The sequence below is a fragment of the Myiozetetes cayanensis genome, unplaced genomic scaffold (genome assembly GCF_022539395.1).
Source record: "Myiozetetes cayanensis isolate MyiCay16 unplaced genomic scaffold, myiCay2020 scf14, whole genome shotgun sequence".
NCBI classification, from domain to species: Eukaryota; Metazoa; Chordata; class Aves; order Passeriformes; family Tyrannidae; genus Myiozetetes; species Myiozetetes cayanensis.
The window spans coordinates 7281304-7299019 of record NW_026087048.1 but is presented as its reverse complement, the minus strand read 5'-3'; the positions used below and the strand labels follow the sequence as shown (position 1 = coordinate 7299019).

General features: G+C 41.5%; 1 protein-coding gene across 1 annotated transcript in view; it reads right to left on the bottom strand.

Moving 5' to 3' along the window:
- Positions 1–13576, bottom strand: part of NEDD4 (NEDD4 E3 ubiquitin protein ligase) — a 52964-nt gene extending 39388 nt beyond the window's left edge. The window contains exons 1-4 of the mRNA XM_050309380.1: positions 13498–13576; positions 2942–3015; positions 1244–1322; positions 39–77 (exon numbers count right to left, since the gene is read on the bottom strand). Of these exons, the coding sequence (XP_050165337.1) occupies positions 39–77; positions 1244–1322; positions 2942–3015; positions 13498–13542 (237 nt within the window). The 5' untranslated portion in view covers positions 13543–13576. The remainder of the gene's footprint in view (positions 1–38; positions 78–1243; positions 1323–2941; positions 3016–13497) is intronic.
- Positions 13577–17716: the final 4140 nt, after the last annotated feature.

Sequence of the window (17716 nt, the reverse complement as noted above, 5' to 3'; positions counted from 1 at the left end):
GTCCAACAGGTAATAAGTCTGTAAACAAAATCACTTACTCTAAATAAGAGTTCTTCATTCCACTTTGGATTTATGGACTATGTAGGAAGGAAGAAAAAAGAAAAAAGGAAGAGAGCATTAGTTTTACTGACAATTCCACACTGCTGCCTTTTTTGGTATTTTACATGTTTTATCCCGTGTAACAATCCACTTCAGAAGAAAATACAAAAGCTTTAACTTTGATATTGCAGGTAAAAGTCAGAGGAGTTTTGTGCTGTTTAATACAGTGCAGAATGGAGCCAATTTATGCAAGTATTCTCAGATTTTGCCTATGCCGTGGAAGCACAGAAGGTGCATGAGACAGTCATGAAAAGTTAATTTATGGTATATCTCTTCAGTCATAATCACTGCCTTCTTCTCAGTCCAATACCCACAGTACTTACATGCAAACTCGTGTTAATCCTGAGATTATGAACTCACAGCAAATGCCAAATCTCTAACCAGTGTAACCTAGACAGACCAGGCACAGGCAGGCCAAACACATCATAACCTGCTCAACTAAACACATCTTTCAATTGTGAATATTTTTAAAAATACTAGAGCTAGTTTAGCTATGATGAGAGTTTAATATAACAATTATCAACATGAAGGGAAAAATGCATGAGTGATCCCATAACATAAATCACAGACACCATCCTAAAGCAACAATTTGGAAGAGTGCTTTCCCTCTCATGTATATAGATCTTCATTTGTAGTTAATCTAAGATAAATTAGCAGTACTAAGACTGACCTTTTTCCAGCAGATATTCTAGAAAAACAAGTACTATCATGATTCAGGTGACTGGTGCAATTTGATACGTAAACACAACAAACTGTGTTTGTGTTTTTAACATTAACAAAAAGATAAAAGTTGTACATCAAGAAAGAGAGACTTTTTTATATCATTAAAGACCTTGGAAAATCAGAACAATCCAGTACTTCTATTAACAATGTAGTTTTGAATCAGTACTCACCTTATATTCCTTAGTTTTTCCTCTACCTTTCAACAAATTTATTAAAGAGAAAATAGAAAAACAATGCCATGAACAGAGAAACAGAGCAGGTCATGGAACATTCCTTTCCCTACATCCATTCCCTCGAATGACATATTAATTCTCCTATTTCCTGTAGTATTAAACTTTTCCTCTAGAGTGTGATTTAAAAAAACCCAACACAACACAATACCACAAAACCCAAACCCACCACACCCACAAAGATAACTAACCTTTCTAATAGTTTTTGTCTGAACACTGGTAAGGACTCCATTCCCCGGTTCATACACTGTCACCTTCACATACGGGTCACTGGGAGGGGGGGAAAGAGAAAAGATAAGCATGGTGCTGTATGGCCCTTGTGGTCAGCATTGTTAGCAGTCAAGTTTTAAAAGGCTTAAATTAACAGAAGCTATGAAACTGGGAGTTACAAGTACTTTATGAACACCATATGCATTTGTAATTACAATTATTTCCTAAACAGTTTTAGAGATAAAACTAATTTAAACACTGTTACTGATTATAACTATACCAGCTATGCCATTTTATATTCTATATATCACTACAATTTGATTCCCTGTCCTCTTTCACAATTATTTCAGGAGAGTAGACTTAATAAATTTTCTCACATTCCAAAGAGACATGCATGAAAAAAAATCAATTGTGATTTAAAAAGCTTGAAGTATTAAATATCTTGTTTTTAACACTTTAGAACACCTGGAATTTGAGGTACTTCCTTGACCATGCAATGTTTTTACTAAATGTTCTGTCAGTTTCACAGAGGTTTTCTGTTTACTGAAGATGTCCTAATATGATTGCTTAAATGTCCTACAGCCTTCTCCCTTCCCGTGGTACAAAAAAACCCAATAGATTATATGAATATCTACTTTCCATAAACAGAGTTAAGGTATAATTGATCAAACAGACTAGTAACAAAAGGTAACCAAACTGTCTGCCATACAGCAAAAGAGCTGTATGGTTTTCACATATTGAAGTTATGATGAGAAGACCTGACCTGTTTTTGATTGAAGCAATAAAAAAAATTAAAATAAAATAAAAAAATGGCACATGAACAAAAAAAATTGGAGAGAGACTGTCTGGCTTTGAGGAAAATATGAATATCAGAAGAGAATTTTTTCTAATGCTAAATTGACGTCACACATAGTAATTTTGTTAGTGTTAAAATAACAACATTCCTGCACACGGGCCAAAGCAGGGACAGAACTAGTATTAAATCCATCAGTACTTCTCCAGACCCTCTGTACAGGGGCCAGAAGCAAATGAGGCTTTAGTCCAAACTGCATTCTGCCACTTGCCAACTGTACAAGATCCTACAAAGCATTTCAGCTACCAATTCAGAAGCCTGATCTTTCCTTTGCTAAATGTTAACCCACCTTGATTGTTTCTTTTCTTATATGGATTAACTTTTTCATCAGTACTTACTCAGAACCTGTAATCAGTCCTGAGTCTACCACATCTCTAGAATTGGTGGATGCTGTTCCTCTGCACACAAATTGAGTTGAAATAGTCCTGTTGCTACCAGTGTTTAGTGTTGTGTTCATTCCAAGTCTTTAAAGCACAGCTGAGAAAATTCTGACTATAAGTAAACTCTTGTTATTTTAGCTGCAGTCCACATGAAGTAAAATACATACATGGATCCATCCTCCATGGCAAAACTGTTTTACCATGCAGAGAATGAAACATTCCCACATTTTGCTTTGCAAATGCATAAGATCTGTCCAAGGGACTCTTGGACAAGAAAACAGGTATCTTCATGTTTATATAATCTCCAATAATTTTATAAAGTTACCAGTTAAAACAGCTCTGATTTTTTTTTCCAGAGGCACAGCAGGGTTTACTAAGAATTAAAAAGCAGTAGAAAGAAAATAAAGAAGCAGCTGTCTCTTAATACATTAACAAGATATTCTTACCTGGCTCCTAAGAGATCCTTCTTGGCCAGGCCAATGCCAGCTATAACCTTCACTCTGACAATTCGTGTGTTCTCCTTAAACACAAAGTAACATATTCAAGTTGCATTCAGATTTATTTTTCAGATCTATTTTTAATTTATAAAGCTAAAAGCAATTATTGGCATAATTTTGAATTTACACTGAAAACTGTAGACTAAGTAATGCAGTTACTTTGTCTGATAAAAACAGCTTTATCAGTAGCAAATTTAGTCTCACCTTTTCCCCTTTTAGAATCTGATCACCATCATACTCACATCTGATAGTAGACACAGAATCCAAAAAAATAGAGTAGGGCTTTGGGTTTTTAAAATAATTTAGTTTCTTGGCATTCTATAGGAGTGGGCTTTTGTTTTGAGTTAAAATCCCACGGGACATCTGACCTAGCAAACAGCTGTTCCCGCCAGCCTTCTTTCCCAAATTCCCAATTGTTGCAGCAGTGGCAGCCATTCCTTTCCCCAGGGAGCCCTGCAATACCCTTGGACTGGATGCAGCATTGACAACACTGCAGGGCACACCCAGGGCAATGGTAAGGACAAGCTGCTATTGCCAGAGCCAGAGCCCGGCAACTTCCACTGCTCCCAAGTGCCAACAGGAACGCAACCACCTGGGAACAATTTCCATGAGCAGCTCCCATGTTTCTCAGCTGGCAATTCTTATCTGTCCTTTCTACAGAGTAAGCAAAGACCTTTCTGAGAACACACTCTGAACAGCATAACAACTTTTGGTGCGTGACCTGTGAGACCGCAAAGAACAGGCTGCCATTTACACCCCCCAGCCAGCCAGGCCAATTGCACTGAACACTCACACAGATGCACAAAGACCACTAAAATTTCCACCCAATGGTATCTTGGCATCCATCAGGGGTGGGAAATAGATTCTGACAATATTTATTTCCCAGGCAGAATGAAAAGGGTATCAAATTTATCAGAACAGATTAATAAAGAAGTAAAGAACTCTGGGGGAAAAAAGGCATGAATAAAGAATTCTTGCATCTATTTTTATTTAACACCACAGAGAGGTCACACTCAAAATATCAGGATTTCTGATACGACCTGTCAGCAGGGTACGAGATTTTTAAGGAACCAAAGAGTATTTCATTTACACATGAGAGAAATTAGCCTCAGAGGAGTGAGATAAGTGATTGCACTCCTCCTGTTAATTAATACAGCTGTACAGTCCTCCATGGCCCATCTGATAAGATACAGAATTTGAGGGGGGCAGGGGGGGAAATCCCAACAGCTGTGACCATGTCAAAGGAAGAAGACAAATGAGCACTGTTTCTCTGAAAAGCAAAAAGCTTCCCAGATGAAGGGCTGTTTGTAGGCCATGGAGAGACAGAGACACTTGTGAGGAAAGCTGATCCAGTCTAGGTGGTTGAGGAGTTAAACAGATACCACCAGCGATGGCTGAAGCAGCAGATGTTGCCCCTGAGGCCTTCCTGAATTCCACACACTACTGAAAGTGCTTTCTAAAGGAGACTCCTAGGAAGCACTAAGGATGCTTTATCATTGGTCTCCTTTTCAACCACAGGGCTTGGACTCCCTAACCAATCCCAAGTGGAGTGGTTTTTAAGCTAATGGAGGGAACTGCATGCTAATCCTGAGGCAGAAACTACTGAGTAACAACATAAAACTGAAAGCAGACCACTAAATTAAAATAAAACAATAAAAAGTAAGTAAGTTTCTCCCACCCCCTACCCTATAGTTGGAGGTGATTGCCTGGGAACTAAGATAAACATCCACAATGTCCACTTACTGACAAAACAATCAATTGTGCAAGACAATTCCAGCCAAATCACAAGTCTATCTTCTCCCTTCACCTCCAAGAACATTGTCTCCTACTAGAAAATCTAACAGTTCAGAAAAGAAAGACCTAACAACCAACCTCACCCAGCACTGATCACTAATAGGTGGCCTAAGCTTTCAAAATTCTTAGTCATGATCAGGCTTTTAAGGTACATAACATTATCAGTGTGTTTTATGACAGCAACAGAACTGACCAGATTTAGGAAAAAACAAGTAAAAAACTATGTTGGCATCAAATTAAGAAAAGCCATTTGCTAATATATCACAAACATCCTAAGATATCCATTCTTGTCTTGCATAAAAAAGTGTCCAATTCATCTTCTATCAATTACTTGGCTTCAATGACATCAGCATCAGTGAGTTTCTGAGAGGGTTCAAGTGAAGAACCCACATGTACCTTTCTGCTTTCCCTGAGCACCTCTGGCCTTCACTGAGTGTACCACGACCCTCTCCCAGCGTGAGGAAGGTCCTCAGTCACAGCTCAACTGCCAGAAACCAGCTGGACAAACAATCCCACCTTTTCCTTCTCAGAAAAAGGCCGAGAGCAGATGCTGATGTAGGACACACAGCCCTAAAAGCTCTAAAATAGCTCTTCTTGGACCCACATTTAGTTACTCAGACCACAAGACTTGCTCTGTTATTCAAGCATGAGAGAAACAAAGACAATTAGATGCTTTTGGGCACAGGCATCCCAGAGTCAGGTTTAGTAAGGCATCAGTGTAGTCCACATAGCGGAGATCCCAGAAATAGGATCCACACTCATGAGATTTTAAAGATGGCTTAATCACATGGTTTATTTACTTGTATCCCATTAGAGATATGGAAGCTATTTTACAAAAAGACAAATTGCTTTGTACATTGCCTCAGGAAACCGGAAGCCAAAAACCCAGTGCTGGCGTGTTGAAGGTTGATTTAGATGTGCCTTACTGAAAGCAAGGCTGTTATTTATTTGGGGTCAGCGCCAAATTAGGACAGCTACAGGACTTTAGTTAGCCCAGCAGAACAACCAAGCTAGCCAACATCCACATGAGCTGCCTCGTAGAAATACCCTTCTAGATTAACAAAAACACTTAAAAAAAAATCCTGAATTGTTCACAACAATCTTTCCTACAGATCTACTGTTTTCACTTTCACTTTTTTGACTAACTGCTCTCACTGTCAAAAGCCACCTCACACCTTTCTGTATTTTTTAAACTGACAGGTGATACTGAGGGGTCAACTTCTTGCTTTTCTAAGCTATGGAGACTAGAAACTTCAGAAATAAAACCACGCTAAGGTGAAAAGGCAATATGTAATCACAAGAGATGACTCTCTGGTCACAGCAGTGTCCAAGGCACATCAGGATAAATTCAGACAGCTCGATCCAAACACAGAAGTGCCTGACACTGGAAGGACCCAGAGTGCTGTGACCCTGCACATCCTGAAGAGCAGAGTCCTGCCCACAGGATACCGGGCTGTGCTGTGACCAGCTGACCTTTCCTCCCCACTCACTGATGACAGGCAGAACCGCTGAGGAACTGCTGCCCCAGCTCAACAAAGCTGCCCCAAACACACCGATCCCAGAAAGAAACCAACAGCCAAAGAGCTCCAGGACTGTTGGGAGCTCATTACATGCAGACACAAAGCAGGTAATGCAAACTCCACGTGGAGATAAAGCATCAGATACTTGATTCTGGCACCCATAGAGAATAGATTCAAAATGAAAATTTTACTGTTTCAAAGGCAATTTTGAACCTTTTCCTCTTCATTCACCTTGCTCAGGAGATCCTTATTTGCCTCCTTCATAGCCATATATACAATAAGTTCTGGATCAGTAACTCCTGTAGATCCACAGACAGCTGCAACATGAGTGGCTGTCAAAAAAATACACAGGCAGCAGCCTGTACCTCTTCTACTCTTCCCTATTGACTGCAGAAGCCCTCCAGCTTGCCTTGCTACTCTTTCACACCACTGCTGTGCTCCCAGTGGTTCTGGTGACACAGGAGGGGACAGGCACCTAGCCAGTAACCAGGTACACACCATGTCCAGCAGCACTGCAGCTTGTCTAGGAAACTTCTCTCTAAATCCAGTTTGTCTCCCCAAGAGTCTCTTCCTGGATATAAATGTCTACCCAATGCTTTTGCAGTCCTGACATGAACGTGAAAGGTTCAATTTGAATTAATTCCATCTGTACAGGTGAGGAGATGGAGCATTCCCTGCTGCTCTGCACACACAGGGAGTCTCTCAGGTTTAGCGCCCCGGTGCCCAGCTGCCCTGACACACACGGGCACACACAGCCCAGCAAAGGCAGCAGCTCTGGGCACTGAGTTGTACGGCATTGTTTGTAAAGATGGAACAAGAACATTCAGCTGCTTCTGACAACTTCTGACTGCCAGCCATTCCGGAGGCTGGAAGCAAAAACAAACAAACAAAAGAACACAATAATGTTACAACTGAGCTGGTAAACTATTCCCTCCGAGAACACAAATAACCCAATATAAACCAGGTAAAAACAGTGTGCAAAAAAATAAATATTTCTTCTGCCAGAGAATGGCTGCACACAATGTTTATATCAGTTAGTCTGCTCCCAATAAATTCAAGCTTCAATTGTTTTTAGGGGTTATGTAATGTGTTAAAGCTAAGGGGTGAGGGAGTATGGCTGCGTGTTACAGAGACTGAACTATCCAAAACTCCTTGGTCTAATTAAATCAGACAAAACATCCTTTACAGAGCTGAGTCAGCAAGATGGTTATCTTATTATCAACTTCCAGGTTTTATCGTTATTCTATTGTTAATCATATTAGTATATTCTAACAGTATACATTCATGATGAACTGGTCAAAATAGCTGGGACTGCTAAAACATGCCATTTTCATAATCTCTAAGAATTTATTTACTAACAGATACTGCGTAACAAGATGATGAAATAGGTTTTTGAGCCAGTAGGTAGACAAAAGCTTAAAGTTTTAAGGGCAATGCTTGCCAGCTTGTCAGCTTGTCAGCCATTCTTTGAACTGATCACAAAACAGAAATCCTTTTATGGATGCCTATTAAAACAATTTAAAATGTGCTCTCAGAACAGCAAAGCAAGTGTCAAACTAACAAAGTGGCACTTCCAGAAGTGTCACAATGACTCTACCTATATTTAATGAATCTATATTAAGGTGAGAAGTTCTTGACCTGTTCATTTTGGGCAAGAAAACAGCACTTGGAAAGAACTTTCAAGCTTATAAGGAGTTTAAAACTTGCTTACAGCTTCTCTCTTGCCTGGGCTACAGCTGTTTGCAGTCAATAATTACAAAGGACAATTATTAACACTGTCCATTCTCATCCCCATTCCTTCCAAACTCGCATGGTAGGAAAATAACACTAATGACAACTGGGAGAATAACTCCTGCTTTAGTGATGGTCCAAAGCAGAGCAGGAGGCAGAAGAAAAGGCATAAGCAGGAAGAAAGGGGGAGAAAGAAGGCACAAATTAAGAAATGCTGATGTGTTGATGACCACAGCACAAGACACTGGACAATCAAGTGTGATCCTCCCCTGCACCCCCAAAGGCAGGCTCTGGTCTGTGAGGGTGCACAGGTAGGTACAGACACACGTATGTGCAACCTGGAACTGATGCAAATGACAAAATATTTCCCACACAAACTAAATGGGATAAGATTCACAACAAGATTACAACAAAGAGCTGTGATTTGTCACTTTACAAGTTTAAGCTGATGCCTACACCTGAGTCAGGGGAGGGTGAGAAAAAGCCCCAAGTTTTTCATGTTGTGCATTGCAGTGCTACACTTTTACATCAGCAGAAGGTGTTTATCTTTGCCAGTAATTCATGTCTGCAACATCCAATAATTCAACTATGAACATACTGCACTTCCAACTCTTCTCCTTCGCTTTAAGCAATAAGATAAAACATATAACATATTATGATCTAACTTGGTGCCTCTAAAGGCTCTCTCTGATGTTACTGGAGACACTTCAAGCTCAAACACCTTTACAGGAGTTTCCAGCAAGTTGCAATCCATTTCTGAGGTTGAACAATGATCCTTGACACATCTCAGTCAGCAGCAGGTGACTGATTAGGGTCAGATGAACAACTACCATACAGAAAGAGCAGCTTAACATGTGTAAGACACATACAAAAAATTAGATAAATTAAAGTAATTGTTAGTAATAAAAGAAAAAGCTTTTATTTAGCAGAAGGGTTATTCAGAGTACAGATTTGATTAGTATTGAAAAATTAATTTTATTTGCTTTCTTATTTTAATATTTGGTTCTAGTTTTGACCTCAGTTTTTCGGTGTACTGAAATGATCCACACAGGATGTAAGGAAACAGTAATGGTTAATCTAATGTAAAACATAAAATGGTAGCATCTCCTGGACTACTAGAGAGCCTTTTTTTGAGGAAGCCAATATAAAAATGACTGAGTACTCTAACAGAGAACACTTGGTTGTAAACAATTCCTCCAGGCAATAACATCCTGTTATTCTTTTGTTCCAGTTAGATAGGTCAAGAATCAAGTACCACTAAAGTCAAGAAAAAAAGCATCAAAGCTTATTACAACGATAAAACAGTACAGCAGCATCACCTTTTAAGATTCAGGCAGTATCAGCAACTATATATTAAGGCTTTCCTAAACTTCCTATCATGGCTGCATATAGTTCTCATTTGAAAGAAAGCATTTTCCACAGAATGGGAAGCCTTAGCTGGGGAGAAGTAATTCCTGCAACAATCAGACCTTGCAAGTGAGGCAGACATACATGTTAGGGTACATCAAAATGAAGAATCAATCTTTTTCAGCATCATCAATTCAGTTTACCAGGAGATGGAAAACGGGAAGGAGACTTTGCTGTCTTGATCACTGCTTCACAACCCAGAGAGCGCTCTCCCCCTCTACAGTTTTGTGTCCATAAAGTCTCATCCTTCAAGAAATTCTGGCTGTTATTACAGATTGTATTTAACACCTGCATCTGATTGCAAATTAAGGAAAAGATTCAAGAAGACAAAAGTCCACTAATGGAGTTACCCATCTGTCAACAGAATTAAAAAAGAAAAACAAACAACAAAAAGCAACACAACAAACAAACCCCAACCAAGCAATTTTTCAAAATGTGCAACCCAATATCCGTAACACTCCCACTTCACGTTTGTTAGTTCAGTATGAAAGAAAGGCTTTAAAAAACCAACACAAAGCAAACCCAGGTACATAAAACAGCTTCTGGAAACCACCAGATCCACACAAATTATATTGCTCTTCAAAAAAAAAAACCAACCACACGCCAACCAAAGGTGTGCAGAAGTAGAGAAGACAAACCATATATGCCAGACACTCAGTTCACCAGGTAAAAGCTAAATAACCACAAACAACTTTGTCCTGTATAAGATCCTAAAGGAATACAAAAATATATCTGAAGCTTTCCAGCATGAAATACCATATGCTTATGAGAAATCTTATGTGATCTGTAGCAAACAAGAACACTTGTTCTACACAGGACAGCTCTCAAGTGACTGAGAAAGCTGAAGTGGAAAATGTATTCAAGTGGGAAATGTATTTTTGCCTGTGAGAAGTTTCCATTTCTGGTTTGATCCTTGAAACCTATTAAACATAACAGGTCTGAAATGCTATCTAATTTGGAATGTTATTTAGGCAACATTAACAGAGCTAAGCAAAACAAGGAGTCCTTAATTCAGGCTGGGAGTTTAGGAACTCTGACACATAGAAATTTTTTACTTAAACTGGTTATCAGATACATGTGTAAAGACAAGCAGTGTCATTTTATTGAATGCCATTCCATAGTGCAAGCAGGTATTCTAACTGCTTTTAACTCAGCAAACCACTGAAAAAACATAATTCCTTCTGTAACCAAAGAAATAACAGTGCATTAGCTGAGATATCAACAACTCTTCTCCAGTTTTTGAAAGATCATTCCACAATTACTGTTGGAAAATGCTGCATTTAGTATTGCAGTCAATAGTCACAAAAACACAGTAAGTTAATACCTCATTAGGAAACGCTTGATTGAAGTGTTTAATCTACAGAAATCCAAGTCTTAACAACCCGAAAGTTTTGTACGAGGAAGCCCTTCAACCAAAACCCTGTAGGTACACACACTCCACCTCAGCAAGGGCATTTAAAAGCACCAGCAAAGAGCACTGTAAGAGAAGTCTGACCTGGAGGTAGGAAGAACACTTTATGACATTTCTTTCCTCTTTAACAGAAGTTAATAAGAGGATAAAAAGTAACTTGTTTTTCATATTAGAAATCGTTATTTTTCTACTGCTAAGACCCTGTTCTGAATACAGAACTATCAGTTTTTCCCCATTGACCTCACTCATGATTTCAATACTCAACTAGGCCATAAGAAGTCCTATGGGTGACAGAAGGATATTTTTCCAGAAGAAAAACTGAAGCAGAGAAATTAAGGATGACTGCATCTCCTTGATTCAGGCACTGCAACTCAGATACCTACGTACAGCACATACAATAATCCACTGTACACAGAACAACCTCGATTACATGTCCCTTTTTATCCCAGCTTCTTTTTCTTTGTGTCAGAAACATCATATTAGCAATCCTTTATTAAGTCCAAGTGATTAGTACACATTAACCAAGAAATCTGTCATAAATGCCGAACTCTCATGGTGGAGGGGGAATCCACACACACTCTAATACTGCATTCAACTGTCTCAACAATTACACCAACTTCTCCTCACCCACTTTCCTCATTAACCATTTATTTATAATTATTGTACTTAGCACACAGTCATACCCAAAAGATGCAACAAGTAAAAGTGTCCTACAGAAAACATGGCTTTTTTTAAACCAGACAGTTTTAATTCATGCCCCAAGTAAATCCATCTTGGAGAACAGCCCCAGAGCAGCCCTGGGAAGCAGCACTGTGCAGACATAAACTATAACAAGCCTGCAAAACAAGGAGGGGGGACAGAGAACTCCTTGATGATACTTTCAGTATGACTTGGGTTTCTGACTGTGCAAACACAGAATCACAACCAACATAATGTTCCAGATTTAAACTCTTGGAAGATAGAAAAAGACCATCCAGGGAGGGAGAACTGTTTTCCATTCTAGTATCCCAAGGCAAAAGCAGCTGGCAGAGCAATTCTCCTATAACCCTAAAATCACTTGTCATTTGTGCATGCAGAATCTCACATGAAAACGATGAAGAGAACTAAGCAACTTCTTTACCACTGAATATTAAAGTCTCTGATCATAAACAAACTGCATTTTTTCACATTTGTAACTTGAAAAAGTTTGGCTGAGCTTTTGAATTACAAAAAAAAGTTGGATCTGATAGATTTGTTACATGCTCAAACTTCCTCTCCCCCAGCTGTTCCAAAGGAACATATTTATGTTCAAAAGGATAGAGGGAATATCAGAATTGCTCCATTTTAAGCAGATTTCAAAATATTTTCCCCATAGCAAGGGAGGCTAAGAAGCAGCTAAACTGAACAAAGCTTAATAAAGTTAAAACAGAGAGCCTAAGGCATGGAATGTTTTAGTCCAACTGTAGTCTCAAAAAGTTACTAGCAACTGAAAACAGGATCTTGCAATAGGAAGTGTTATGCAACCCTTGAAGTATTCAGTGCTTATTTTCTATTAGTAACCCTATGTAATTCAAATATTAGGATGAAGAAAAAAAAACATTTATGAGCTTTCTAGTTAATTCTCCAGAAGCAAAGCACAACTTGAGAAAGAGAGCCATGCTAACAGACAAGGAATAACATTTCAGGGCTTTACAAAACAGAATTCCTGTTAAGGCAACAAGCGTGCATTGACACAGATAATCACTGCCTGAACACAAAAAAGAGCTGATCAGAGACGGTCTTGGTAAAATATCCTGTTGGCTCAAGGACAATATTACTGACATTGCACACAGGTCACCAAACACCTTTCAGACAGATACAGCTTTTAGTCTTCCTGCACCTGCAATTAAAAAAGTGGGGTTCTTTCTTCTTGATAAAGTTAATTATTCCATAACATCCCGCCCTACGCACAAACCACGGTTATGATGCAAAATCCACCTCACCTGTCTACGACTTACACCCCGTAACAGGTACATCGGTATCAGCCACCTAATAAAGATCCACATGCTCAGGACCCATGACCTCAGGACAGAGGCCGCCGCAGGAGCCAGTTCCAGTCACCCACGGATTTATTGCCAAAAACCCTGAACCCCAGCCAGGACTCCCCGCTGCCGCTCCCGGCACTGCCGGGATGAGCCCCATCGCTCGGGCACCCAACTAACTACCTTCTGTACCGCTGCTGTGACACCACCTGCGACAAAGGCTCGAACAAAGCCTCGCTTCTCCGGTAGCGGGGCGGGCGCGGGGGGGACAGGCAATCCCGCCTGGCCCCGTCACGCGGAAGTTGGGAGCACACGCGGATCCCCCGGCCACGGGGGAGGCTCCACAGCTCCCACCGGGAGGAGCCGGGAATGCCGGTGCTAGGCGACACGGCAGCCGCAGGCTCACCACGCTCCCGCCTCCGGGCTGGGGTAGAACCGGCCCCGGGGCTCCGGTCCCGCTGGGACCCCCCGCACCGCCTCACCCGCTCCCCCGCCCCGCGCCGCAGCGGGCCCGCAGGAAACCCCCGCCCCGAGCGCAGACCCGCCCGGCCCGGCCGCGCGGAGAACACGCCGCCCGGCCACGCTGCGGGGAGAAGGGAGTGGGGGGAGTGGGGGGCGCGGGGGCGGCGGGGCCGCACTCACCTCGTCGGGCGGCAGCCCCAGCACCTCCGCGGGAGACGCCGCCATGGCCGCGCCGCCCGCCGCCGCGTTTACCGGGCCCCGCCCCGCGCCCGCCCTGCCCCGGCCCCCGCACACGGCCTCGTCTGATTGGCGCAGGGCGCCGCGGCACCGCCCACCCGCCAGGCGGCGGCGCCTCCCGATTGGCTGCTGCCCCGCGCCCCGCCTGGAGACACGCGCGGCGCAGGCAGCCCCAGGGGGCGCGCGGGCCCCGCCCCCGGCCCCGCCCCCCGCCCCTCAGGGAGCCGCGGGAACAGCGCGAGCTCCGCCCTGCCCGCCGCCAGGTCCTGAGGGAGTAACGGGGGCGGTCTGGCTTTGCTGCCGCTGGTTTACATTGTTCACGGCTCTTCTCACAGATTCACAGGGTCAATTAGATCGGGAAGGACTCCTGAGATCATCGAGACCAACCATGTCAACTAGACCGTGGCACCGAGTGCCAGGTCCAGTCTTAGACACCTCCATGGCAGCCCGTTCCGAGATCCAATCACCCTTGTCTGTGAAGAAATTCTTCCTAATGTCCTCCCCTGCCACAGCTTAAGACTTAAGGCTATTTTTGCATCTCTGAGAGCCGGACCCAAGCTGTGGAGCTCTTGCCTAAACCCCTCGCATACAGAGAACCTGGAATTTCTAAAATTTGGGGAAAACTGAGAGGAAAAAATCCTTGTCAATGCACAGAAAGGGCCTTGCCTGTCAGGACCAGGCAGTGCTGCCTTCCAGGGTGCTGGGAGGAGGAAGGAAGTCCCGGCTGTGTGAGGACCTGATCTGACCTAACATCCAAGCAGGGAGAATGCCAGAGGACAGAAAAAGATAAACTGTAAAAGCCTTGTCTGAAATCAAAGCAACAAGATGTCAAAACTTTTCTGAAGAGAAAAATCTATACGCTCCCCCACACCCCGTTCAAGCTCACAAGTGGTACAGCAGCACCTTAGAAAGGGAGCAGGACAACATTTCTGCTGAGCACTTGATGTCATTCCCAAATCACCATTCAGTGGCACTTCCCTGCTGTCACCCACACTGCCTTGGAAGGACTTGCTTCCATGATGTTTTTGTAAATGGCTTGAATCCCTGCTGCCTTCAACAGCTGCCTGTGAATCAATCCCTCAGGAGTCCCTCCTTCCCACCAGCTCTTCCAGCAGGCAGAGGATAACAGCAAGAGCTGTACTAAAAAAGCTATAAATAAAGTAGGGTGGTTAATCTTAGCTCTGTAGCCATAAGCCTTTCTACAAGCCTGAGCCAAACTCCTCCAGGCACTGCACAGTCTGCAAGTGCAGAGAACATGCCTTCATCTTAGGATGAACACGTGGAAGATCACATGTCACTAACGATGAACAAATGTAGCAGCACCTGCACTGGCAGGGAACCAGAGTTTTCCCTCATCTTTCAACTCATCCAACCTGGCTCCTCATGACCCGGGTGATGGTGACCTACTTCTGTCATCATCTGATGAGAAACTCTTCCCTTTCCAAAACAAACAAAGCCCCAGGCTCAGCCCTTTGGACTGTGACCCAGGCAGATCATTAAGCACCCAGGTAGCACCTCCTCAGCAGGGCTCAGACAAGCCTGTGCCCGTTACCACACACACTCCGACTCTCCTCCCACAGGTGAACTGGGTGCTCCAAGGAAAGGCAATCTCAGCAGCAACATCAGTTTGTGCATGTCTCAGAACCAGTGGAGGGTATTACCTATGAAAAGTCAGATGAGTGTCTGACAAATAGACAAAGTGGCATTTGGGCAAGTGTTTTCACATGAACAGGTAGATTTACATAGGAAAACAATGTCTGTTATAAGATCAAATGAGAAAGTTTGGGAAAAAAAACCCAGATCAACTCTTGGGTTATTTCAAAAGATACAACCCTGTACTGTTTCTGGATTGACCCTCTTGAAAACCAACATTTCAACTCCTTTCACACAGCCTAGACTATAGCACTCTTCCAGTGCAAGTGTAGAGGCTTGTCCAAATTAAGGTTCCCGGGTGACAGCCAAGCAAGGAAAATCTGCCCAAGTTACAGCAGCTGTGATTTCTAGGTCCAGTTGTTTCTGGGATTGAGCACAACAATGATTGGAAAATTGTTCTTACAGCTTGCTAGAGAAAGCATGTGGGTTTGTGGCTGTCAAGCACCAATACCTGAGTTTGCAGTGCTGTCTCTCATACTCTGCTACAGTGTACAAACTATGTCAGACAGAAAGCATCAAAGCCCCAAAAGCTCATGGTTGAGGGTTTTTGTTAGTTTTTTTTCAGGATTGTATTGGTTAGTCAAATAAAAGATAGTGTTTTATTTCTCCCTATAAATCTCTTACTACAGATTATTGTAACTAGCCTCTGCACAGTCTTATCTTTGCTGTACGGAAGCATCCTGAAGTCTTGTTTAACAAAGGTTTTGTGTGTCAATATTTTATTAGCACATTACTTATTGTGCTTTTTTTGTGAGACATCAGAACTCATTAAAGTCCAACTAATGTGCCATTTCAATAACTTTGAAATTTAAAATAATGCCCTTTTGAGACATACAACAGGACACTGACATAATGAATTTGTTATATTGCGATTTTTAAGTAGCGGAGTATAACACAGCACTGACTCATTTTTTGTGTGGAAAGATCACTGACTGTCCAGAACAGGAGTTACAACACACTCAGTGCCCAAATCCATAAATACATGACCTGCTATGAACAGGCCTGAAAGACAGAATTTGTGTTTCTGGGTTTCTTACCCAGAGGCTTCCATATAGTAAGGTAAGGTCTGTGTGCATTTTCAGTGGGATCAATAGTTACTTTCAATATTCCAGCAAGATTTCTAACAATTCACTCAGAATAATTTTAAATTATTCTTTTACTTAAAACCAGAGGAACATAAAGCACAACCCATTTGTTAACAAACATTCCATTCTTGTGTTAGATATCTATCTGCACCATTTAATATTTTATGGTCTTATACCATTACAAACTACTAGTGGAAAACAGCTCCTCTGAAAGCAAACAATTGATTTCTAGTTGCAGAGAATAACCTGCATTTGGATCATCTGAGTGCAATGGAACACTTTGTATAGCCAGACCATTAAAAACTATTAATATTTTATCTCATTACTCCATTCCAATTGTGAGTTCCCATCTGATAACAAAGAAATTTGACTTCTCTTGCCATCTAAATTAACCTTCAGTCTCATGTAAGATCAAAAATTTACAAACTTTAAAAATATTTTCCATCTCTTAGCTTTTGGCATTCATCCTGTTAGACCCAATTTGTGATTTGAATTTTCTATACATTTCCAGTATTTGGTTTGTGTCGTTATCACAGATGCTTTTTAGGCCAAAGAGAATCCATACACCATAATACTTTGAAAAAAACCCAAAGCCATGTTTGTTCTTAAAGGAGGAAATTATGGAGATTTGTTTCAGAATTCCAAAGAGTTATCATCATAATTTTTAGTTTAAGAATATATATTAACTATAGTCATGGTTAAGTGACAAAAGCTAAGATATCAAGTGACATCAAAGGATGGTTTATGTTATTAAATATAGGATACACTTTTGCTACAGAGGATTATAAATCTAATTGGATACATTATCTTCACTGGTCTTCCTTTAAACAAGAGGAATCACAAGTCATTTTAACTGCAATTAAACAAAAAATGGATGCAAATGGCAGAAACAGATTTTTGTCCTATTGTCTTTTGTTCTACTGAGTCATACAATTGAAAATGTTGTGAAGCCTTCACAATGTCACAGTGACAGGTAAATGGAAAACTGGGTACAATGGTGAATTAATGGAAAAAATTTGTATTTCTAGTGAGTCATTGCTATGACTAAGAGGAGTAAACACCTATTGGTAGCCAAATAATCTGAATTTCTCTACTATCATGACAATGACTCACTAATGAGAGTAATAGTTAAGAGCCCAAGACTTAACACTCTTCTTGGCTCTACTGTTATGTCCAAACACGTGCTAGATCCTGTGCTTAGGACTAGATTTCAAACGCCATGATAAGAAGATGCAAAACTGAGACAAAGATGAAGGCTTAACTTTTGGAAGCAAGAACTTCAGTCTGGTAAAAGCCACCTGAGCCATCTTGCATTGCAACTGGGCTGGGTTAGCTCACACACAAGTTTTCACCAGCCCCTTCCTGCTCCTTTTCATTCTCAGTTCTCCAAGGTCACAGCTTCTGTTTTCCTCAACTTTTCTTCT